This window comes from Branchiostoma belcheri, unplaced genomic scaffold (genome assembly GCF_001625305.1).
Source record: "Branchiostoma belcheri isolate BF01 breed outbred unplaced genomic scaffold, Haploidv18h27 scaffold84, whole genome shotgun sequence".
NCBI classification, from domain to species: Eukaryota; Metazoa; Chordata; class Leptocardii; order Amphioxiformes; family Branchiostomatidae; genus Branchiostoma; species Branchiostoma belcheri.
The window spans coordinates 268,548-293,519 of NW_017804509.1; the positions used below are offsets into that span (position 1 = coordinate 268,548).

General features: G+C 40.2%; 2 protein-coding genes across 2 annotated transcripts in view; both read left to right on the forward strand.

The window, feature by feature from the left end:
* The window catches only part of LOC109486883, a 13,496-nt gene extending 10,415 nt beyond the window's left edge, over positions 1 to 3,081 (forward strand). The window contains exons 4-5 of the mRNA XM_019790789.1: positions 2,313 to 2,426; positions 3,076 to 3,081. Of these exons, the coding sequence (XP_019646348.1) occupies positions 2,313 to 2,426; positions 3,076 to 3,081 (120 nt within the window). The remainder of the gene's footprint in view (positions 1 to 2,312; positions 2,427 to 3,075) is intronic.
* LOC109486977 (tyrosine-protein phosphatase non-receptor type 5-like) overlaps positions 2,318 to 24,972 on the forward strand; it is a 26,023-nt gene continuing 3,368 nt past the window's right edge. Inside the window, exons 1-10 of the mRNA XM_019790897.1 lie at positions 2,318 to 2,426; positions 18,341 to 18,481; positions 19,190 to 19,297; positions 19,751 to 19,974; positions 20,559 to 20,648; positions 20,918 to 21,017; positions 21,439 to 21,517; positions 21,776 to 21,852; positions 22,468 to 22,605; positions 23,323 to 23,433. Coding sequence (XP_019646456.1) covers positions 18,362 to 18,481; positions 19,190 to 19,297; positions 19,751 to 19,974; positions 20,559 to 20,648; positions 20,918 to 21,017; positions 21,439 to 21,517; positions 21,776 to 21,852; positions 22,468 to 22,605; positions 23,323 to 23,433 — 1,047 coding nt within the window. The 5' untranslated portion in view covers positions 2,318 to 2,426; positions 18,341 to 18,361. The remainder of the gene's footprint in view (positions 2,427 to 18,340; positions 18,482 to 19,189; positions 19,298 to 19,750; positions 19,975 to 20,558; positions 20,649 to 20,917; positions 21,018 to 21,438; positions 21,518 to 21,775; positions 21,853 to 22,467; positions 22,606 to 23,322; positions 23,434 to 24,972) is intronic.

A 24,972-nucleotide genomic window follows, 5' to 3' on the forward strand; every position in this document is an offset into this window, starting at 1 on the left:
AAAAAAAAAAAAAAAAAACTTGTTAGACCTAACCCTTAAACTTTGTTTAAAGCTATTCAATGATGATGCCCCTACTGTACTTGGTGACAGAGACTTCAATTTGTGATAGTTCTAAGGAAAGAATGAGATTCTGAACACCTCAATCCTTGGTTAATAAATCTGGTACTTGAAGGCATGGCTATTCCTTAATGTTCTTTTCATTCATGGACAGTTCAATAGGAACATTAATTTTACTATTTAAGTCACCACTTTCATGCCAGTTTCCACAGTTTCAAAATTGTATCATCTTATAATTACATGTAAGTACCCATTCGCCTTAAATGAATTTCTTTCCTTTTAATCTGTACACGTATCTGTATCTGTATAGCCAGTATAACCACCTTTCGGCGTAACACACCAGAATAATCATTTCTTTTGAAAGCATGTGAAACAACAGAGTCAGTTGATGCAGCCTTGTTTGCAATTCCGCACCGCTGTGCCATTCACACTTGGCTGGTCTGCGCGGCAGTTTGCACTGTAGCACGTGTCCCTGTGTGGGACTCAGGGCTCCAAATCTCTCTCATCTATCCCTTAGTCCCTTTCTCCACTCTTCTCGGTTTCCTGTTGTTCTGCATGCCTGTTTATTTTCTGATATTATCCTTCCATCTTTTTAGTTGTCTACCCTCATTCTTCCTCCCTAGCCTGTAAATTGTAATGTTGGTTGCAAGATTGGGTGTAGTAGGTTGTTCAGTGTAATGTAGCCACCTGCACACATGCACCCACACAGACACACAAAGACACACACACAGACACACAGAGACACACACTGACACACACACACATGGACAAACCTAAAACATTTTTCATGGACCGAGGTAATGCATTTCCAGCCCCGTACCGTACCCTGGTACTAATGACGAAGTGGGTGTGTGAAAAAGCGAATTTTCGTATTATGGTTTCGAGCCCTGCACCCCGTGTGCTCGAAGTCAGCAGGTTCTAATGAGCTTGTGGGTGTGCGGGGGAGGGCTGGTGTGCGGGGGAGGGAGGGAGTCTGGGAGAGCCAGCTGGAACAAATGAGTTCCCGGCCCGCCGGTTCCTCATGTGTTACAGGCGAATCTTACGTCAGGGAACATCACTCAGGGTGTGCAGCCTTGTTTCACAAAAAGTAAGAACTACCTCCCAATCAAATGTTGTAACTACAGTTTGTTAAGTATTTCTTTAGCAACATAATAACAAATGTGAGTTCCCGGCCCGCCGGCTCCTCATGCGTTACAGGCGAATCTTACGTCAGGGAACATCACTCAGGATGTGCAGCCTCATCTCCCTGTACTGTTACATTGTACTTCTAACAAGAAGTTAGGAGTTACTCAGTAGGTAAAGAGACTCTTTTTTTTACAACCAAATGTGATCTTTAGATGTACTGCAGTGAGCCAACGTTTTGGTGACTGTCACCTTCCTCAGCACAATTCTGACTGGTTCACATTGCATTGCAGCACAGGTGTCGCTGCTATAGATGCATGCAACCATGCAATGTGAACCAGTCAGAATTGCCCTGAGGAAGGTGGTAGACGGTCACTGAAACATTTGCTGTGAAGAAAACACTTGGTTGTATAAAAGAGTCTCTTTACTCAAGTGACTTGCTAACCTGATGAAACTATTCATGGAAATTTCGAGTTAGAAGTTCAACTTAAAGTTACAGAATGTACCATGATCTAAATGTTGTGAGTACTGTTATCATGCACTGCCAGCTAGGTGTTAGGCACTGGAAAGGTATAAGTGAGAACTTTTATAACTAATGCAGTGGTCGAAATACTTTTTTTCAGCGCTCTGCAATATTGCAGAAGAGTAAAAATTTTGTTCTGCAATTTGGAAATACTTTCTGCAAATACACAAGCCTCCATACTACAATCTTGCAGGTTTATAAGCATGAACTATTGATTCATATGCAAATTAGTGAAGACAAATTTTTGGAAGTCCAAAAGGAAACAAAAGATAAACAAGTCAAGACATGGTTGATGCAAATTAGTGAAGAAGCTCCTGTTGTTTCAAAACAGGAGCTTAAGTGTTGTCTGTCCTTGGGGCCAAAAGCGTCAAATCCCAAGTGCCAATTTTTCCAGTTGCAAAATTGCAGATTGTATAAATTTTTCTTCTGCAATCTTGAAAATCTATCTGCAGATTGCAGACTGCAGACAGGTATTTTGAACACTGCTAATGTATCATTTAGCTACTGTACACTTGAAGAAGCCCAGATGGCAAAACCGTATATGTACATGTGACAGGCTGAGTAAAAGTAACAACAGATCAGAAAATGAATGTGTACCTTTTTTTCCCAGACTGTCTCCAGTACAGCCAAACTCCCTGCCAACCAGTCCCTGTCCTCCCGCATCAAGTCAGGCTTCGCTGCTGCACTCGGGGTGTCTGAGAACAACATTCATGTCATCAACACGGTGAGACTTTTATGATTATGTTTACCTTTGCAGAAGGAAAACATACTGTTTTTGCTCTGTATCTTCTTCCTCTTCTTCTCCAAACAAATAAGGTCAATGAGCAGGACAAGAGGGTTAAATAATGTTGCAAGTGCCATGCAGAACTGAGTTTAAGAGGGGCTGCAAATTCACCATATATATAATATATTTGAGTAAGAATAAACAAAGCAGGAGTTTGTTAAGCTGGACCAATATTATCGAGAAGGTAAACATGATGCATTTGCAAACCATTTCTACTTTGTGTGTTTATGTTTATGTTGTTCTTGTTAAATGTCTAATATCTAATGCTACACGTGTTCTCTTGGTGCTGATTTGCACTTGGTTCAGTTTAGAGTCAAATTGTCTCTGTGTGTATTTAACTCTTGGTGCCTTATTTAAAGTTATCATAGATATTTAGGGCTCAAAATATTACCTGCATTTTGCAGGTAAAATTCTGTGTGCAGGTATTTCTGATGTCTAGGTGCATGTGGATTTTTATTTCTTGCATTGACTGTTCCACCTATAAAGTATATAAAAGAAATAATGGCGGTGGTTTCTAAAGAGTTTTTAGTACTTCATTTTTAGTACATTCATATACTTGACCCATTTTTTCTTTGTATTGTGTTTCTAGCATTAAACAATTCAGAAGGTGATAATGTGCATTTACGTTGTCATACTTCATTAAGAAATGTAGCGTGGTAGATTTTTTTGACATTTATGAGGAAGTGAGCACGCCCACGTTTAATCATACCTGATAATGGCCCTCCCACATTCTCTGTCCTTGGTTAATGCAGGGCTAAAAATACTGGGTTCATTTGCAGGTTAGTTGGGCAGGCTACATTGTATTGAAGATGTAATATGCAACTTAATGCTCCTGTCGATTTTAAACTAATATTCACTTTTAAATTTAACTATAGTTTTAAATTTTATGAATGTATGTAGTTTGTTGCAACATGATGTTAGAATAAGCCTCGCAATTCAGCCATCATAGCTGCCAGGAGGCTTGTGTGTACATTATTTCTTGTTTTTTGTAATAAACCATTCTACTACTACTACTTCTAGTAGAAGTTCTACTAACTGTACTGCACTGGTCCATGTGCTGGCCTAAGCTCTGAGTGGTGCAGGTAAAATTTGTCTTGTGCAGGTAATTTTCAATGTTACAAGCACCAGTGCAGGGAGCTAGGAAAAATTAGAAAGTATTCCAAGTCCTGTTAGTGTTAGAGATATACCCATCTGCATTTTGCAGAGATATTTTTAACAATGCAGAAAAATTTGTAATTTTGCAGGCTTAGAAAATCAGGCTAGTGGTTCAATGGCCTTTAAGATCGAGCTTTTGTGTTTACTACTGACTCTATACTATAGAAGTAATTTTCCATGTACATTTATCTATCAAATTGCATGTCAAATATTAGCCATCATGCAGTATAATTGTATATGCCATGGGTTTAGATCTGGACTTTTATTTTGACATTCTGCAATATTGTAGCACACTGATAATATGTCTGCACATTGATAGTATTTCTACCACTGACTTGGGTTCCCACTGCCTGTAATGCTGGTATGGTTGTTCGGTCTCCTTGGGTTCCCAAGTTGCCTGCGTCATCACTCAAGACGATTTCTCAGATGTAAGGAAGACGCCTTCAAGGATGTTGTCAAGGTTAAGGTGTTATTGGAGGACGTTGCCTGAGGAAGTCTGAGCCTGATCAATGGCTCCTTTGTCGACGTAGGTTTGGTCGTGGGTTCAGGGTTAACAAGATCAGGCCTAGGAAAAAAAATGTTGCGTTTCCTGTTTCAGTCCTGAAAAAAATTACGCTTGATGGGAAGGGATTATCTTTTTTTTTTTTAGACTTCAGTGATATCTATATAGTGATCCAACTTATACATTAATTTGTACAATACAGTTTAACAAAGTAAAAGTTGCATGAGAACACTTTTATTTTCAATGTCAATGTTAGAAAACCGATTGTACAACATTTTATCACTCAGGTGTCAGATCATGGAGTTAGAAAAGGTCGACCAGCTCAAAAAATTTAATGTTATTTATGTCCCTTGCAGGGGTCCACCCCAAAATAAGCTAGGGTCGGCAGGTTTTTCTAGAGTCGGTCAGGAGACAGGAAACACGACATTTTTTTCCTATGCCAGAGCCTGATCTATGGTACCTTTGTCGACTTAGGTTTTGTCGTGGGTTCAGGGTTAACAAGCTCGGCGAACGTCAGTAGAGCACATTGGTTTAGATTGATCATCGTTAAGGAGCCTTCTAAGGTTATGAAAGGGTGTTGTACTCAATCTGAGGTTGCGGGGCCTAATCAGTCGGTCCTTGGCTGATGGAGGATTTGTTACTGGCTTCAAGGTAACAAATTGTGGTTAACAACGTACTCTGTACGTCAGTGAAGCACTAGTAAACACACTCGTTTAGATTGATTATCGTTGAGCTTTTTGAGGTTATCAAAGGATGTTGTAGTCAGACTGAGGTTCTAGGACCTAATCAGTCGGGCCTTTGCTGATGGATTATTTGTTGTTGGCCTTCAAGGTAGCATTAGTTGTGGATACAATGTACATCAGTGAAGCACTAGTAAACACATTCGTTTAGATTGATCATCGTTAAGGAGCTTTCTAGGGTTATCAAAGGGTGTTGTACTCAGGATGAGGTTCTGGGGCCTAATCAGCCCTGGTCCTTGGCTGATGGAGGGATTGTTGTTGGCTTCAGGGTATACTAACAAACTGTGGTTAACAACGTACGTCACTATAGTGAAGCACTAGTAAAAACATTCGTTTAGATAGATCATCGTTAAGGAGCTTTCTGGGGTTATGAAAGGGTGTAATGTACTCAGGATGAGGCTCTGTGGCCTAATCAGTCTTGGCTGATGGAGGATTTGTTACTGGCTTCAAGGTAACAAACTATGGTTAACAGCGTATGTCAGTGAAGCACTAGTAAACACATTCGTTTAGATTCATCGTTGAGCTTTTTGAGGTTATCAAAGGATGTTGTAGTCAGACTGAGGTTCTGTGGCCTAATCAGTCTTGGCTGATGGAGGATTTGTTACTGGCTTCAAGGTAACAAACTATGGTTAACAGCGTACGTCAGTGAAGCACTAGTAAACACATTCGTTTAGATTGATCATCGTTGAGCTTTTTGAGGTTATCTATCAAAGGATGTTGTACTCAGGATGAGGTTCTGTGGCCTAATCAGTCTTGGCTGATGGAGGATTTGTTACTGGCTTCAAGGTAACAAGCTGTAGTGAACAGCGTACGTCAGTGAAGCACTAGTAAACACATTTGTTTAGATCGTCATAAATGAGCTTTCTAAGGTTATGAAAGGGTGTTGTACTCAGGATGAGGTTCCAGGGCCTAATCAGTCGGTCCTTTGCTGATGGTGGATTTGTTGTTGCCTTCAGGGTAACAAGCCATGGGTAAAACATATGTCAGTACAGTGAAGCAGTACGTAGTAAACATATTCGTTAATACTATAGATTGATCATCGTTTAGGAGCTTTGTAAGGTTATGAAAGGGTGTTGTACTCAGGATGAGGTTCTGGGGCCTAATCAGTCGGTCCTTGGCTGATGAAGGTTTTGCTGTTGGCTTCAGGGTAACAAACCATGGATATGACGTAGGTCAGTGAAGCACTAGTAAACACATTCGTTTAGATTGATCATCGTTGAGCTTTTTGAGGTTATCTATCAAAGGATGTTGTAGTCAGGATGAGGTTCCAGGGCCTAATCAGTCTTGGCTGATGGAGGATTTGTTACTGGCTTCAAGGTAACAAGCCGTGGATATGACGTAGGTCAGTGAAGCACTAGTAAACATTTTCATTTAGATTGATCATCATTAAGAAGCTTCATTTGGTTATGAAAGGGTGTTGTACTCAGGTTGAGGTTCTGTGGCCTAATCAGTCATGTCTTGGCTGATGGTGGATTTGTTGTTGGTTTCAGGGTAACAAGCCATGGGTACGGCGTAGGTCAGTGAGGCACTAGTAAACATTTTCATTTAGATTGATCATTGTTAAGGATCTTCATAGGGTTATCAAAGGGTGTTGTACTCAGTATGAGGTAGCTTGGTCTGATCAGTGACAGGTCTTGGCTGATGGAAGATTTGTTGTGGGCTTCAGGGTAACAAGCAGTGGGTACAACGCAAGGCTCTAGCAAGTGCAAAAACATTTTCCGTCAGTCCAGGTTCGAGTTCAGACCTGGGGGGAGAGTGATCGGGGGGGGGTGAATGTTGGATTTTCAAGCCTTTAAAAATGCAATTTCCCACATTTTTAGAGGCAAATCATGGGGTTAAGAATGGTTGTTGGTGGTCCTTTGGATTTTTTAAATACTTTTACCCAATTTTGTCAATTTTGTCCATCAAGGTTGACGGATTGGTTTAAATGAGGCTGCTTAGCCTAATTAATCGGTCCTTTGCTGATGGAGGATCTGTTGTTGGCTTCAAGGTAACAAGTTGTGGGTACAATGTACGTCAGTGAAGCACTGATAAACACATTCATTAAGCATTAGTTGTGGATGACATTACGTACGTCTGTGAAGCACTAGTAAACATTTTCATTTAGATTGTTCGTCGTTAAGGAGATTTTTGAGGTCATGAAAGGGTGTTGTACTCAGGTTGAGGTTCTGTGGCCTAATCAGTCATGTCTTTGCTGATGGAGGATCTGTTGTTAGCTTCAGGGTTACAAGCTATGGGTACAACGTACGTCAGTGGAGCACTAGTAAACACATTCGTTTAGATTGATGATCGTTGAGCTTTTTGAGGTTATCAAAGGATGTTGTAGTCAGGATGAGGTTCTGGGACCTAATCAGTCGGTCCTTTGCTGATGGATTATTTGTTGTTGGCTTCAGGGTAACGAACTGTAGGCACAATGTACGTCAGCACTGGTAAAGCAACTTCCTGGACTAACTAACTACTTCAGTTATAAAAGAAGTTGGTGCCTTGAACATGATTGGAAATGTAAGATTTGACATTGTTGCCCCTATTCCTTGTGTTAAAGAAACATATGTTTATTGTGTTGATTAGAAACTGTTAGTCTCTGTCCTTGGTGCTGAATGACATTGAAAAAGAGGTTACACATGTTTTACTTTTTCCCATGGTTAGGTCATTGGTTGCATTAGAATTTTGCCTGTTGCCTGTTGCAGAGGAAGTCTTTTCTGACATAACATTTGGAAAAATTGTAAGTGGAATGTTAAACTTATGTATATTGCGAATATAACCTTATATGTGATGTCGAAGTGCTATGCACAAGACATTACAAGTTTCGCTCAGGTGCAGTTCAATCATGCTGACGTGCCTTGAAAATCACAGCCCTGTGATGTCACACCCCTAGATAACTTGTTCCCGCCCTGCTGTCATACAGTGTTATCTGAATCCGTTCTGTCTGCCCTGGTCCTGTGATGTTACACCCCTAGATAACTTGTTCCGGCCGTGCTGTCATACACAGTTATCTGAACCCGTTATGTCTGCCCTGGTCCTGTGATGGCACACCCCTAAAAAACTTGTTCCCGCCCTGTGCTGTCATACACAGTTATCTGAACCCGTTCTGTCTGCCCTGGCCCTGTGATGTTACACCCCTAGATGACTTGTTCCCGCCCTGTGCTGTCATACACAGTTATCTGAACCCGTTCTGTCTGCCCTGGTCCTGTGATGTTACACCCCTAGATGACTTGTTCCCGCCCTGTGCTGTCATACACAGTTATCTGAACCCGTTATGTCTGCCCTGGTCCTGTGATGTTACACCTCTAGATAACTTGTTCCCGCCTGTGCTGTCATACACAGTTATCTGAACCCGTTCTGTCTGCCCTGGTCCTATGGATGCCTAAGCACTTCCGGAGAGCTGTCAGCTCAGAGATTACATCAAACCTAACTAGACTGTATATGGGCCCCGATTCTGGGTGTATGTGAACCTTAGTGCACCCAAATTTGAAGCTGTGCACCCATTTTTTTCAAATATTTTTGTAGGTATTTTTGTACATATCAAATGTATACTATTTTATGCAGGATATTCTTGGCATCTTTGATGTAGTACTTGTTTAAGATTTTGAAGTTAGTTCCCATTTCAAGCTCAGAAGAGAAGCAGTAAGATCTGTAATTAGGTTTTGCTTCATATGGTGCGCCCCAATTTTTTTTTTTTTGTGCACGTAATTTTTTAGGTCGGGTGCAGCAGTGCACCTATTCCCAAAAATGAATTTTGAGCTCTAATATATATACATATTTCAGTTCATTCAGAACCAGAATCTAATTTTTTTTTTGCAAATCATGAAAAAAATGAAGAGGCAAATCTGAGAACCAACAAATTAAGTTGGTGTGGCCTGTTGAAGGTCTTTTTAAAACAATAAACAACAATTAACTTATATGGGCCCCAGTTCTGGCAAAATAGCTCGGTGTCAACAATGGTGATTCATAGTCACTTGAGAGGCATGTTTGTGATTCTTTTAATAAACACGGAGGGACAGATTCTTTGGAGCACATTTCTCATGAAGTACATTTATGTTCAATTCTCATTTCAATTCAATTCTTTTTAAATAATATCAACCTTGCAGACATACATATAATGTTGCCTGAATGACATTAATATTTACATTCAAAATAAACACATATATACATCCCAGTCATAACAAGTACCATCCTGATTATACAGTCTGTTTGTAGAGTCTGATGGACTAATGTAGGAAATCCTAAAGTCTTTTTGTTCTGGCTGGGGGATGGAGATGGTGTTTTTGTTTCTGAGTGAATGTCAGTAGCTGATGATCTAGAGACTAAATGTTGACTAAATATACATTTGTCCTAGGCTCTGCACAAATTGTAGTCACACATAATAAATGATTTCATTCTTTGCATGGTTTTCTGAAACATGTGTTTAACTTATTATATATCTTCAAAGAGATAAAACCCATTAATAATGGGTTCAAAATCATATCCAGTTGCTTGAGTAACTGATTTTTGGCCCATTGATCCAGTTGCTTGTCAATGAGTATCTGATTTTTGGCCCATTGATAATACCTTGGCAGATGCATAATTCAGCTGAAATGTCTTTGTGTCAACAAAATTACAAGCCTGAGTGAATCATTCTACATGTTTAACAAGCTACTTATTAAGAGGCCTTTTTTCCTGCATTCTCAGGAGCTATTTTGATGAATATCATCCACAACCATTTGAATCTAAATTGTTGGGGCTTAGGTCCTTGTTTTAATTCTGAGATATTGAATTAAAAAGCAGGATTTTTTTCTCAGTCAAAAAAGGTGTCTGTCCTTGGTGCTGAATAACGCTATATGTTCACTGGTGTCAGCATGGTGTTGTTTAAGAGCTTTTGTGTTTACTACTGACTCTATTGTACTAGCAGTTTTCATGTATTGTTCAAATTGCATGTTAAAATGTTTGCCAACATGCAATTTATATATATATATCATTGTTTTAGGTCTGGACTTATAAGCGTGTACCATACGTATATGCAGATAGTATTTCTGAATTGTAGAACAAAGTTTTGACAATCTGCAATATTGCAGAGCACTGAAAAAAAGTATTTCTACCACTGGTATGAGAAACGGGGCACTGGTTTGGAGGCGCACTTACGATAATTCAGCCTGTCCCAATGATTGACTGAAATAAGCAAAATAGCTTTCTATGTGTTTCAGTCTTTATGGTAATGGTTGATAATGACAATCCATGGCTATTCTATTTTAGATGGTATGTAGATTGTATATAATATTGTGTTTGTTTAAATTATCTTCATTTTTAATCAACCCTTTGTAAAAATAGCACAATTCAGGACAATTGGTAATTTGTAAAAAATAGCACAATTCTGGGGTGCATTAGCAAATCCTTGCTTTTGTACAATTGTTTCGACTTCCAAAAAATTGTCTTCACTCTAGTTGCACATCAACCTATAGTTTGTGCTTATAAACCTGCATTTCTCCTCTGGTCTCTCAGTCACTGATGAAAGATAGTGGATACTAGCTGAAACGTCTGGCCGTTTCCAATATCATATCCAATTGCTTGAGTAACTGTTTTTTGGTGAATGACTTAAAATTGACGAGAAACGAGTTGCTGGTTTGGATGCGCCCTCATGATAATTCAGGCTGTCCCCAAGGCCAGCATTCTTCGGAGTTATTTTGGTAAATACCATCCATTTGAATCTGAATTCTTGTCCATGTTGTAATTCTGAAATCTTGATTTGAAAAGCAGCATTTTTGATCACTCGAAAAAATATTGTATATGTCCTTGGTGCTGAATTATGTTGTATAAATATTTTCAGCGATTCCAGCTGTATGTACTGAATGCAGAGCACTGAAAAAAATTCTACCACTGGTATGAGAACCGATGCGCTGGTTTAGAAGCGCCCTGCCGATAACTCAGCCTGTCCCCCATGACTGCCCACCACCCACACACCCGCATCACTTCCTGTGCTGAATTACCGGACTCACCCACACACGGCACAGGGGTGTTCTCTGTCTGATAGCAATGTGAAAACAAGCAAAATCACTCTTTTCGTCATCAAAATTACTCCCCGACCCACGTCTTTAGATAGCATAGTCTGTTTCTGACACCATACACGATAAGCGGTGCTATAAAGTGTCCGGGACATAATTTTATTCTACAAGTGGTTCTTTGGCCACCCCCGCTGTTTCACCCGATCCTGTTCATTCAGTATTTTGTTGCCTGGCTGAGATTTGGTGCCTGTGGTAACCAGCAAGCAGGAATTTGGCTCATTCAGGACCACATCGGGATTCTTTTTATAATCTGTGTCTCGAATTGTCTTCCTGGAGTTTACATCTGAGAAGCTATTTTCAGCTATTATTTGGATTTGAGGAGTACAAGACAGGTTCATGTGAGTACAAATGTCAGTATAGTTTGAGACATATCTGTAACAGTAACTCACACCAGATAGGAAGGGAGGTCCTTTTTACAATAATCCTTGTCTCAAAGCTCCTTTCTGGAGTTTGTGTCTTAGTTCCTGTTCTCTTAGCTATTCTCTGAGGTTTGTGGACTACAAGTACAATACAGGTTCATGTGAGTACAGATGTACAAATGTAGCTTTAGACATTTCTTGATATGTGTAACAGTAAAGTAGGCTACACTGACAGGTCCTTCCGACAGTAACCAGCAAGCAGGAATTTGGCTCATTCAGTGCCACATCGGGGGGTGCTTCTTATTATAACCTCTTAAATCGTCTTCCTGGATTTTGCATCTAAGCAGCTGTTTCCAGCTATTCTTTGGTTTTGAGGACTATAACAATACAGGTTCATGTGAGTACAAATGTCAATATTATCTGTAACAGAAACTCAGACCAGATAGGAAGGTCCTTCTTTAGTTACTATAATCTCTGTCTCAAAGCTCCTACCTGGAGTTTGTATCTAAGGTGCTGTTTTTAGCTTTTCTTTGATTTTCAGGACAGTACAATACAGATTCATGTGAGTACAGATGTACAAATGTAGCTTTAGACATTTCTTGATATCTGTAACAGTAGCCCAGACCATATAGAGAGGTCCTTCTTACTATTATCTCTGTCTCAAATTGTCTTCCTGGAGTAACAACTAAGGTCTCAGCTATTCTTTGGTTTAATTTGAGGAGTACAATACAGGTTCATGTGAGTACATAATTATGTACAAATGTAGCTTTAGACATTTCTTGATATATTTAACAGTAAACTAGGCCACATTACTGACAGGTCCTTCCTACAGTAACCAGCAAGCAGGAATTTGGCTCATTCAGTGACACATCGCAAGGTGCTTCTTTTTATAATCTCTGTCTAAAATTGTCTTCCTGGACTTTACATCTAAGCAGCTGTTTCCAGCTATTCTGTGGTTTTGAGGACTACAACAATACAGGTTCATGTAAGTAAAGATATCAATATCATCTGTAACAGAAACTCAGACCAGATAGGGAGGTCCTTTTTACTATAATCTCTGTCTCAAAGCTCCTTCCTGGACTTTACATCTAAGCAGCTGTTTTCAGCTATTCTTTGATTTTCAGGACAGTACAATACAGATTCATGTGAGTACAGATGTACAAATGTAGCTTTAGACATTTCTTGATATCTGTAACAGTAGCCCAGACCATATAGAGAGGTCCTTCTTACTATAATCTATGTCTCAAATTGTCTTCCTGGAGTAACAACTAAGGTCTCAGCTATTCTTTGGTTTAATTTGAGGAGTACAATACAGGTTCATGTGAGTACATAATTATGTACAAATGTAGCTTTAGACATTTCTTGATATCTGTAACAGTAGCCCAGACCATATAGAGAGGTCCTTCTTACTATTATCTATGTCTCAAATTGTCTTCCTGGAGTAACAACTAAGGTCTCAGCTATTCTTTGGTTTAATTTGAGGAGTACAATACAGGTTCGTGTGAGTACATAATTATGTACAAATGTAGCTTTAGACATTTCTTGATATATTTAACAGTAAACTAGGCCACATTACTGACAGGTCCTTCCTACAGTAACCAGCAAGCAGGAATTTGGCTCATTCAGTGCCACATCGCAAGGTGCTTCTTTTTATAATCTCTGTCTAAAATTGTCTTCCTGGACTTTACATCTAAGGAGCTGTTTTCAGCTATTCTGTGGTTTTGAGGACTACAACAATACAGGTTCATGTAAGTACAAATGTCAGTATTATCTGTAACAGAAACTCAGACCAGATAGGGAGGTCCTTTTTACTATAATCTCTGTCTCAAAGCTCCTTCCTGGACTTTACATCTAAGCAGCTGTTTTCATGAGCTATTCTTTGATTTTGTGGACCTCAATACAGATTCATGTGAGTACAGAATCGATGTACAAATGTAGCTTTAGACATTTCTTGATATCTGTAACAGTAGCCCAGACCATATAGAGAGGTCCTTCTTACTATAATCTCTGTCTCAAATTGTCTTCCTGGAGTTTAAAACTAAGGTCTCAGCTATTCTTTGCTTTAATTTGAGGAGTACAATTGGTTCAGGTTCATGTGAGTACAGATGTACAAATGTAGCTTTAGACATTTCTTGATATGTGTAACAGTAAACTAGGCCACATTGCTGACACCTGTCCTTCCTACAGTAACCAGCAAGCAGGAATTTGGCTCATTCAGTGACACATCGGGAGGTGCTTCTTATTATAACCTCTTAAATCGTCTTCCTGGGCTTAACGTCTAAGCAGCTGTTTTCAGCTATTTTTTAATTTGAGGACTACAATACAGGTTCATGTAAGTACAGATATCAATATCATCTGTAACAGACTCAGACTAGATAGAGAGGTCCTTCTTACTATAATCTCTGTTTAAAATCTTCTTGGAGTTTGTAACTAAGGTGCTGTTTTCAGCTATTCTTGGCTTTGAGGACTACAATACAGGTTCATGTGAGTACAGATATCAATATTATCTGTAACAGAAAACTCAGACCAGATAGAGAGGTCCTTCTTACTATAATCTCTGTCTAAAATCGTCTTCCTGGAGTTTACAACTAAGGAGCTGTTTTCAGTTATTCTTTGGTTTTGAGGACTACAATACAGGTTCATGTAAGTACAAATATACTTAGTAGTACCCAAGACATTTCTTGATATGTGTAACAGTAAACTAGGCCACATTACTGACAGGTCCTTCCGACAGTAACCAGCAAGCAGGAATTTGGCTCATTCAGTGCCACATCGGGGGGTGCTTCTTATTATAACCTCTTAAATCGTCTTCCTGGATTTTGCATCTAAGCAGCTGTTTTCAGCTATTCTCTGGTTTGAGGACTACAACAATACAGGTTCATGTAAGTACAAATGTCAGTATAGTTTGAGACATATCTGTGTAACAAATCTCTGTCTCAAATCTCTGTCCTGGAATTTACATCTGTTTTCAGCTATTCTCAGGTTTGAGGAGTACAGGTTCATGTAAGTAGTTTGAGACAGTTCTTGATATCCGTAACAGTAAACTAGGCCTCACTGGTATGTCCTACTTAAAGTAATCTCACTCTCAAACCTTTCTCCTGGTGATCACATCTACCAAGCTGTTCAGCTAGAGGTTTGAGGATTACAATTAGGAATACAGTTTGTGTATCTATTAATAGGTCTTAGGTGTTCAGTACTTTGAGGCACGTTTTTTACATCTGTGACAGTAAACTAGGCCACATTGAGAGGTCTTTTGTATTATAATTGCTATCTCCAAAAATAATTTTCTACCTGGTGTGCACAGCTAATTTATCAGCTACTTAGTCTTAAAGCTTGCAGTACAGGTGCATGTATAGTACTGGGTATTTGGTTTATTTATTTATTTATTAACAGGGTTTAAAATACTTTTTTTTTCCAGGTTGCCCGGGCGGCAACCTGGGTCAAAAGCCAGGTTGCCCCATCAGGATTTCAGGTTGCCCCATTTCAAAGGATCTGGATTCTTCAAATCTGCTACCCAATATCCATTATCCTTTCTTTTTATCAATTAATAGGTTTGTTTATCAAGTAGCAAACACAACAGCTGTCAAACATCATCGTTTATTCAAAAATGCTACCTTCACATCTCCGACTCTGAGCCGGAAGAACTGCTGGTTTCATCATCTGCCTCGTCCTGCCTGGGCCTTCTTCCATAAACACCCAGAGCTCTCTCAATATGACCAATCCACCTTGTACTTAGGGATGCGGACCTTAACCCACGTTCAGGTTCTGGACTCATAACCAGAGGTTTAGGTTCAGGTCCGTACCTGAAGGATGAACTGAACTGAACTGAACCGTACCTTATGATTCCGGACCTAAACCCATGGCAATGCAGTTACACCAGCATAACTCGAGCAACTTGGCTAAATTAAGATGAAAACTCTTTAATAAATACTTCTATCAAAGAGTCAAAGACAGAAAGATTGAAGTAAACTCAAACTTGTCTTGTGTTATTCACTGGTAAGTTCTGACACAGCCGTGCAACTACTGAGTACTGTTAGCACCCTTAATTTTGAAAAAATTGGGCATAGGTTCCCCGGATGACCCCTAACCGGGGGCCAACGGTGCTTCCACAAGTTCAACAAGTGAAAAATACATGATACAAAATGTACATGTATTTACTACCTGGAACTTGGAGCAAGTAGGTGTTACCAACATCTTAATAAACTAAACCAAATATAACTATTATATTAAAGCTAGTAGTAGTAACCCTATCATATCCCAAACAAAATCACATATTGACACAGCTGAACAAATAAAATTGTGATTATGTCTATGAGACTCCTACTCAAAAACTGGTAGGCATGATCATATTAAATCTCTAATGTCTAATATATGTCTAATATATGTCTAATATATGTCTAATATACTTAATATATGTCAAGTCCTTCACAGCATCCAACCGCACATTCTAAGAAACAACTATGCTAGAAACCAATAAATTTGAAAAATTTCACAGTAATGTTTGAAAATTAACCTTCTAAAAATATGAGTGAATTTTTATTTCTGTTGTTGCCAAAAAATAATTTCAAGCGTTTAAAGCATCGTTTTTATAGCACATTGCAATATCCTGTACGTTTGGATGCTAACTTGACCTTTGACCACTTTTGTTGTCAACATGTGTCGGCCATGTTGGCCATTATTTCTCAGTCTTTCGAGCTGGTTTTTTGGACAAATTTCAACCGTTTCAAACATTTCACGGCCTCAAAAACTCATAAAACGGGGAAACTAAGGTATAGTTGTTATTTTCATGCGTGACATTTCTTCTGGGGATGGATTATTTTTCCGCGGAACCGCCGAAAACTTCACGCGCACAGCCGGCAGGATAGCGGCTCGATCCACGCCGCTCGGCCGAAGAAAATTCGAATGACGAACATATTTATCGGGGAAATATTGGAATTAAATCCTTACGCGCACGCTGTTATTTGAGTAGAGGGACTGCTCACGTGCAGGCCGGCAGGCCGAGGCGGGATGTTATCAGGCGGGACCGCGGCACTGTTTATTTCAGAAGCCGCTGGCCGTAAACCCAGCCGCTGTAAAAATAACTTGCGCTCCGGGCAACCTGGCTTTCCGAATAAGTCTCGCACAGAAAAAATTACTTGCGCGGCGAGACTGCGAGACCGGGTATTTTAACCCCTGATTAAGATTTACCACATTTGTGGAAGGATTGACATAACAGGTGACTATCACCTTTTCAAAGATGTCAACCCCGAGATTAGACTGCAAGGTTTGAACCACTCACACCGGGAAGGTCCCCTACTCTTTTCGATAAGTGCGGTGGGTTCTTTAACGTGCGTGGGGTGTGGCTCTCCCAAACACGGGACCTCCATTTAACGTCCTATCCAAGGGACGTCCCTAGCCGAAGCTAAGTACTCATTTTCACCTGAGTGAAGTGAGGAAAGTCGTGTAAAGCACCTTTCCCAAGGGTACAACGTCGGGGCGCATGTTCGGACTTGTTCGGGTACGACCCGGAATCGAACCCGGGTCTCCCCGTTTCATAGTCCAGTGATGTACCACTACACCACACGACGCCACACAATGGTTGTCCTTTAAACTGTGTGGCATCTTTAAACATGAGTAACTGTGACTCAGGCAAGCCTAAAACATGTAGGTCCACTCTACAGTAAGAGCTATTACATTAGACCTTCTACTCTCAGTGAAGGATATTAACATCTATCTTCAGAATCTTTCTGAGCTCAAGACTTATTGAAGGAAAGCAATATTGCCAGTGCATGTAATGCCCTGTAAGTACAGTACTCAGTATTTTGGCTGTCTGGTAAAATTGTGAATCATTTTGGAGAAGAAGAAAATGGCTGATGATTCAAACCACATTTTTTTGTCATTCCAGACTCTTTTAAGGGCTTGAATCTGAAATTCTATTGTGAAATTGAAAATTTCAAGCAGGTTATGCAACAGTTTTTTTTATGATTATTCCTTACACATAGATGTTAAGAATATGCAGTATAGAGGTACCTATACATGTAGATACCCTAAACAAATATGTGCACTGTTCCAATTTTTGTTGCATAAACATAAACAATTTTGTGCATCTTATAGCCTTAGGATATGAAAATGGTTTTCTGATCTATATTATACTAGTATTTATCATACATGATAGTTGTTTCTTCCTTTTTACACTTACAAATGTTATGTACACAAGATGGAGCATTCATTGAGTAGAATTTTTAGAAGTACCATCCAGTGCCTGTCCCTGGTGCTGAATTCCTGGTGGTTGTTAGTATGGCTTTCCACTGTTGCCACTTTGGACAGTGGTGTAGGAACTGGCTGTGATTCCATTCAGATGATGATGTAAATGGTAGTAGCTCATTAGAAATGATACTCTAGCCTTTTTGGTGACTTTTTGATGCTAATTGTGAATTCAGGGAGCTCAACGAGGTGCTTGTTACTAATAGTGTGGGTAGTAAAGCTAATGTCTGTGTATTTTGTTTAGATTTCCAAATGACAAGCGCTAAATACATTGTCAAACTGTATCTGTAATAACTAACATCTTAAATATTTTAATGTCTTTTTTGGTCATTCAGCTTCTCATCACCAGTATAGATAATTTTGAGGGGTACATGAATATGCTAATAGTTGTCTATTTAGTTTTGCTTTGTTCATTTTTCTATTTATTTATTGGTGTGGCTGTTCATACACCAGACATAGTCAGGGCAGCCCAACTAGCAAGTAGCATGCTTAACTTTGCAACATTTCCCACCCCCATAAACCAAATGGTTCATCCCTAATGCCTTCTTTATTCTGATACAACCATGCCCAATTTTTTTTAAAAATAACTGTATTTTCTTCAAATAACTTCCTTCCAAAGAACTGATCAGGGCAAAGCATAGAAAGAGGAAATGATATATATTAAAAAAAGTCTGTCTTGGTCATTTAGCTTTCTTTTTATCTTTGTTATGGATATTTTTGAGATGTTCTGCTAATCAATATATGAAATAATGTTCAAGATGTCCACCCCCATAAAACCTAATAGTTCATCCCTAACGCCATCTTTGTTCTGATTGGCCAGACTGGCAGCCATGCCATCAAGATGTGGATGACGGATGAAGAGCAACGCCCCCTAGCTGCTACTGATATTATTGCACTGCTGGATGTGGATCTGCTCAGCTTCTATCTGTCTGGCCTGCAGGTGGAGTCCATTCTACCACAGGTGGGGACAGGACTGCTTTTTTTTTAAAACAGTGTATTGTGTAGTTCCAGTTTCTTTATTTAATATCCAGCCGCCCCCCAAAAAGGGAGGGGCCACTATAGCTGGATGGCAGACTTTGTGTTACACAGACTACATTAGTGTTTCAATAGTTTGTGCTTATAAACCTGCATTTCTCCTCTGGTCTCTCAGTCACTGAGGAAAGGTAGTGGATGCTACCCGAAACGTCTGACCGTTTCTAAAATCATATCCAGTTGCTTGTCAATGAGTAACTGTTTCTTGGCGTACATCAGTGTTGACTAGTTCTGCCAGCTCATTTTAGTGATGCTGAAGAAGAGTGATGGATGTCACTTGTAATGTTCAAAAGTAATCTTACTAGCATAGGGTTTGAATTGTCTATGAGTATATATGGGGTAAAATTGTCTTATTGAAAATTATTGAAAATAAGGAGAGTGGCAAAAGAGAAATCATAGTACTATGTATTACCTACTCATGACCTCAATAATACAAAAGACACTTTGATAGCATTATTTTTAATTCAAATATTGCTCTAAATGTACATCATAGAGAGATTCTAGATAGGACTCTAGGAGGAAATGTGAAAATATAAAAAATAATTTAAATTGGAACTGCATTACAATAAAATTGGCAAAAAAATCAAAGCAGGCAATGCAACCTCATTGACAATCTGCATCTCATTTTCCTTCCCAGAATTCGTACCTTCGCTCCAGCTACCACCGAGGATTGTGGGAAGGGAACTACCTGCCCTTCATGGTCGCCGCGGCAGCAGCAGTGCTGGCATGCATCGTCGTCACCATGGTGAGTTGCCATGGTAACGGGTGATACCAATTCGTGGGTGCCTGACCGAGTTTTTGATGGTGATCTTTGACAATACTGTAACTTTTTCCTGTAAAAGTGGCCCACCTGCTGCTCCTCTGAGGGAATTAAGTACTAAGTGATCAGTTTTTTTGCACATTGATGCACTTGATGCCTGCGGATGATTGATTGATGTAATATGAGCGCTGTTGCTGTTTTGGCGGAAGAAGCTTCACCGTAGTTGTATATGTTGCTATGGAAATATGTTACTATAGACCCTTTGGCCTCCAGCTGGTGTAATCACAGATTTGTTTGGACAATTTTTACCGAACTGTAAGTAAACGCAAGAGGATAGATATTTCGTTCCCAGTGTCATTTTTCTCAGTGTCATGTGTTTGTTACAGTAACATCTTGAAAGTACACCATCACAAACTTTTGTGCAAAATGTTTTTCCAGGTGTACTTTTACGGAAAAAGGAACAAACCCTCCAAGAAAGGACATCCTGACCTTGACCAGATGTGCGTGTACCCGGGGGTCAAGCCCGTCGTCAAGACAACCAAGGTCATCCAGCCGGACAGCCCAAAGTCGACCCCTTCGTCTTCCGTCTCCGCCAGCCCATCCCCATCCCCAGCTTACAGAGGGTCACCCAAGGCAGGCAAGCCTAAAGGTCTACAGGAGAGGTAAGGGTTAGGGTTAGGGATAGGGTTAGGGTTAGGGTTAGGGTTAGGGTTAGGGTTAGGGTTAGGGGTAGGGGTAGGGTTGGGGTTAGAGGGTTAGGGTTAGGGTTAGGGTTGGGGTTGGGGTTTGGGTAAGGGTAAGGGTTAGGGTTAGGGTTAGGGTTGGGGTTAGGGTTGGGTAAGGGTTAGGATTAGGGTTAGGGTTAGGGTTAGGGATAGGGCTAGGGCTAGGGTAAGGGTTAGGGTTAGGGTTAGGATTAGGGTTAGGGTTAGGGTTAGGGTTAGGGATAGGGCTAGGGCTAGGGTAAGGGTTAGGGTTAGGGTTAGGGTTAGGGTTAGGGTTAGGATTAGGGTTAGGTTTAGGGTTAGGGTTAGAGGGCTAGGGTTAGGGTTAGAGGGTTAGGGTTAGAGGGTTAGGGTTAGAGGGTTAGGGTTAGGGTTAGGGTTAGGGGTAGGGTTAAGGGTAGGGGTAGGGGTAGGGGTAGGGTTGGGGTTAGAGGGTTAGGGTTAGGGTAAGGGTTAGGGTTCTAGGTTGGAATGTTTTTTGATTTGGTTGAAATTTATGTGTTTTTGTTGTCTTGCTGCAGGAGAGGCTCGAACGTGTCTTTGTCCATTGACTTGCCGATGCCTCCACTGTCTGCTGACTCCGTCAAATGTGGCACCCCGCCCAAGGAAAGGTGGGAATGCAGTGGGAGAACTACTTTTTTGCAGTGTTTTGGAATATTGCAGAATGTCCAAATTTTGTTCTGCAATTCGTGGTATCAAGTGTGAAAATTTTAGATCTGCAAAGTGTAAGGTAGCCCAAGGTAGCAAGCAATTTTTTTTGCAAAAAGGCACAATTCAAGGTACAGCTGCAACACTTTTTTATCAATGAACCATTAATTGACCATTGACTGAACATGACTAGTCTTGTAATCTTTGTCATCCATTCCCCCCCCCCCCCCAGTGTTGTTGATGAGCTGCTGCAGTCTGGGACCAGGAAGATGACACGCGCTGAGCTCAGACAGTCCATCCTGAACGCCAGGGCTCTGTATGGGGAGTTCTGGGTAGGTACAGTAGCACCCTTAATGTCAAGGCTCTGTATGGGAGTTCTGGGTGGGTACTGAAGCATGCTTAATTTCAAGGCTAAGTATGGGGAGTTCTGGGAAGGTACAGAAGCATCTTTAACGTCAAGGCTCTGTAATAAGGGGAGTTCTATATGTAGGTGTTTACAGAAGGATTTTGGATGTCTAGGCTCTGTATGGGGAGTTCTTGGTTTGTACAGGAGCCTTTTTGATGCCAAGGCTCTGTATATGGAATTCTTAATGGTTACAAAATTTCCAATTTATAGGCTCTGCTTGGGGAGTATTTTTGATAAGTTGATGTAAGGGTATGGAATATATATATATACATCAATTGCTGCTGTATTTAATGTAGTGTGCTTCTTGAACTTAGTAACTCACTATTCACAATGTTTTTTGCCTGCAGGAGATTCCCATGAACCACCCTGAGCAGGTGGAAGTTCCAGGCTGCGGAACAAAGAACAGATACAAGACCATCCTGCCAAGTAAGAACTCTCACAGTCTACTTAAGTCTTTACTTATTCCCTCATGACCTCAGTGAAAAGTGGCCTGCAGATTGATTTGAGCATCTCACGAGTAAAGAATTTTCAAACAAACAGACAAACAAACTGATGTGGGTGACAATGTGGTCAGAGATAGGGGGCACTAAAGACTTTTTGCAACTTAAAGAAACTCAGATTATTATACAATACAGTATAGGCATAGGAACTTTTATCTTACGCATATTTCTGTTAACATTCTAGATGCCCACTCCAGAGTGGTTCTTCCAGAGGTGGACAACGATATTCTCACTACTTACATCAATGCCAACTACATAAAGGTAAGTCATGATCAACATGGCAAGGTGAACTGTGCCTTAGGTTTGCTCTCACAAGCAGTGAGAAATACTGTCCTCGGCTGCCATCACAAAGAGGGGATGTCCACAGTAGAACACTTAGGAACAGTACGAAACTGACACACTGACAAATGCCTGAACACCGTATGCTAAACAGGACACTATCTCATTGTGTTCGTCTGCTAAATTACAGTAAAATGTTAATGTTACATATATCTTACAATTGACTTTTTTAAAAATATTTTCCAGGATTAAGACTTATCATTAAATCTTAATGTTAATGTCTAATGTTTAAGTCCTGATAATATTTCAAGGAAGTGTTGTGTTCAGAAACTGCACTAGTGCTGTAAGGTTTTTTTTTTATATTGAATAAAACATGCATCCTTTCTCTTGCTATTGTTACAAGACTGAAGAAGACACACGTCTTTCCTGATCAAAGGCTTTAGCTCAACTCTTTTATTCTAACTGCCCGGTTCTAGAGCCCCTTCCCTCAAACAGTGCTGGTATAGATCACCTGCTCGCACGTGTTCGAACAGGTGGCCGGCCCCACCCAAGGGAGGGACTAAGACCGTCTGTTACACTATCAAACTTTGTTTCCAGGGATATGATATGGAGGAGCGAGCGTACATTGCCACGCAGGGTCCGATGAACCACACGGTGACAGACTTCTGGCAGATGGTCTGGCACGAGAGAACTCCCATCATCGTCATGATTACAAAACTCACTGAGAAAAAAGAGGTACAGTACCGTAAGGCCACAATGACTTAATTTTATGGCATGACATTTGGATGACATCCTCTGAAGATCCCCAAGCTAGTGCTTATGGGTGAACAAAAAGAAATTCCAGCAAAAAAAAATGCTGCACAGGAATTCAAAGCTGGTATTATGAATTTGCAGTAGTAGCACATAGTGACTTTTACATTAAGCCAATCCTGTATTCAAGAAGTGAAGAAAGTGACACTAGTGTGGTAGCCAAGCATCACTACAATTCTAAGAGTCAGGTCTTCCAAACTACTATCACTTCTATAACTACCTTTTTGTACACTCAGGTCTACCACAGGTCATCCATAAAATTTACTTCCAGTGGCCTGAATACAACTTTGAGACTTTATGTAGAAAATGCATTTGGCGTATCGCTCAAATCTTCCTGGACTTCTTAACACAGTGTTAAAACATAGTCAAAATGTTAACTTCACTGACCGATTTTTGTAAAAAAACTTGTAAGAATCTATATGAAGCAAGTTTTCCAACACAACAAAATGGAGTCACCCAAATTTCGACTGTACGACTCCAGTCTTTGTCAAGGAATGAACAATCCTTTTGTTGTGTTGGAAATTACAGTTTAAACTTACTTTATAATGTCTTCTACCAAGTTGAACACAGATGAACTTTCAAGATAAGATTGTAAGAATCTTTTCTGTTCATCACTACTTCAATGTTCACTGTTTTGCGCAGAAATGTGCCCACTACTGGCCTGACCTTGAGGACAGATATGGTGACATCGTGGTGTCTGTGAACAGGGTAGTGGAGCATGATGGGTACATCCTCAGACACTTCACACTCCAGGTAAGGTATAGTTGGGGACCAAAGCCAAGGTTCACAGCCCCTACACAGAGCCCCCTATATAGCTACACCCCAGCAAGTAAACAAGTTGGGGGAAAGGAGGATTGTCTTATGATGGTGCAGTATGGGCAGGGTATTCGGACTTAGCTGCCCTGCCCGGTCCACCTAAACCGCTGCCCGGTCCGGTCCGAGGCCGCTAATGGGGGTTTTGCGTATCCAAGCATTTCTCTTTTTCTGAGTGCGGTTGCGCCCCCTAGCGGAAAGCACCGGAAATGCAACAGTACACACAATAAAATCTACTGTAATTCTTGATTTGATAACGGTCACTTAATTATAGCGGTTTTAGCGGTCACTATTCCACCGCTAAATTTTCATGATCGCAACTTTTTTTACCACTTCCGCCCCCCTCCCTCTTGCCCCAAGCTCGTTACGGTACGATCGCAATCACGCTTCATTTCTTGACTACAACATGCACACAACGCACAGTACTAGTGCTTCACATAGGAACAAGCAAAACACTGATGTGCTTCCAGAAATAAAATATTTATTAAACATAAAGTAGTTCATATTTTTAACAATTATGCAGTGCTAAGCAAACCACAGTAAAAAAAAATCTTGTGAACATGCACAAACACATGTGACGCAGTGACGCTTTGAAATTTCCCAGCTTATCTACACTTGGGTATTTATAAATATTTAGCGTATATTTCGATTTAGAAGTTTCTTCATAAATCTACAGAAATGATAGCCGTTCATTTTGTGCTACTACGGGACAATATCGAAAAAAAATGAGACGAGTTACAAAATTCAGCGTCGCCCAAGCGCGCAGACAACAACAAACAAAATGGCGGCCCGGCGGCCAACTTCACAAACAAGTTACAAACTACGAGAAATGCGGCATAAATCTGCTTAATTTCGAGGTAGAAATCTAGGTAGAAATACAATCAAATGTTAAGCGTCATTTGTACTACAAAATGTAAAAGCGTTAATAGCGTGCTACGACAAAGACGAATCGAAAATTCGGGAACCAAGCGCCGAGTGAAAAAAATGGCGTCACAAGTTTTTCGAAAATTGCGAGTCAACTTTTACGGCAAAAAATACGATTAATTCATTCATTCTTTATTTCAGGTAAAAAAACCCATATAACATGTACAATACATCATTAAAATAATACAAAAACACTACAGACATACAAGTAAAACAGGAAGAAACCTAAAAGCATAACAAATGGTAGGTCTTCCGAAAGAATGAATTCCTGTAGAAGGCATCGGAATGAATTAAGCGACAGATTGTTGCGTTATTGGAGGAAAATAACCTTTTTAGAAAAGAATAACAAATTCTCCTCCTCCTGGTTTCAAAAGTGTCAATATAGTTACAGACAAACATATCACTCGCGCTGCAGCGCCGAGGCAGATTCATTATGATTCTAAAACAATTATTATAAGCCACTCTGCACTTATACAAAACATTAAACGTTACTGTTAAAGGCTACAGTGTCTGTAGAACTTTCTCGAGGGCGTCATGGATTTCATTACGCTCCAA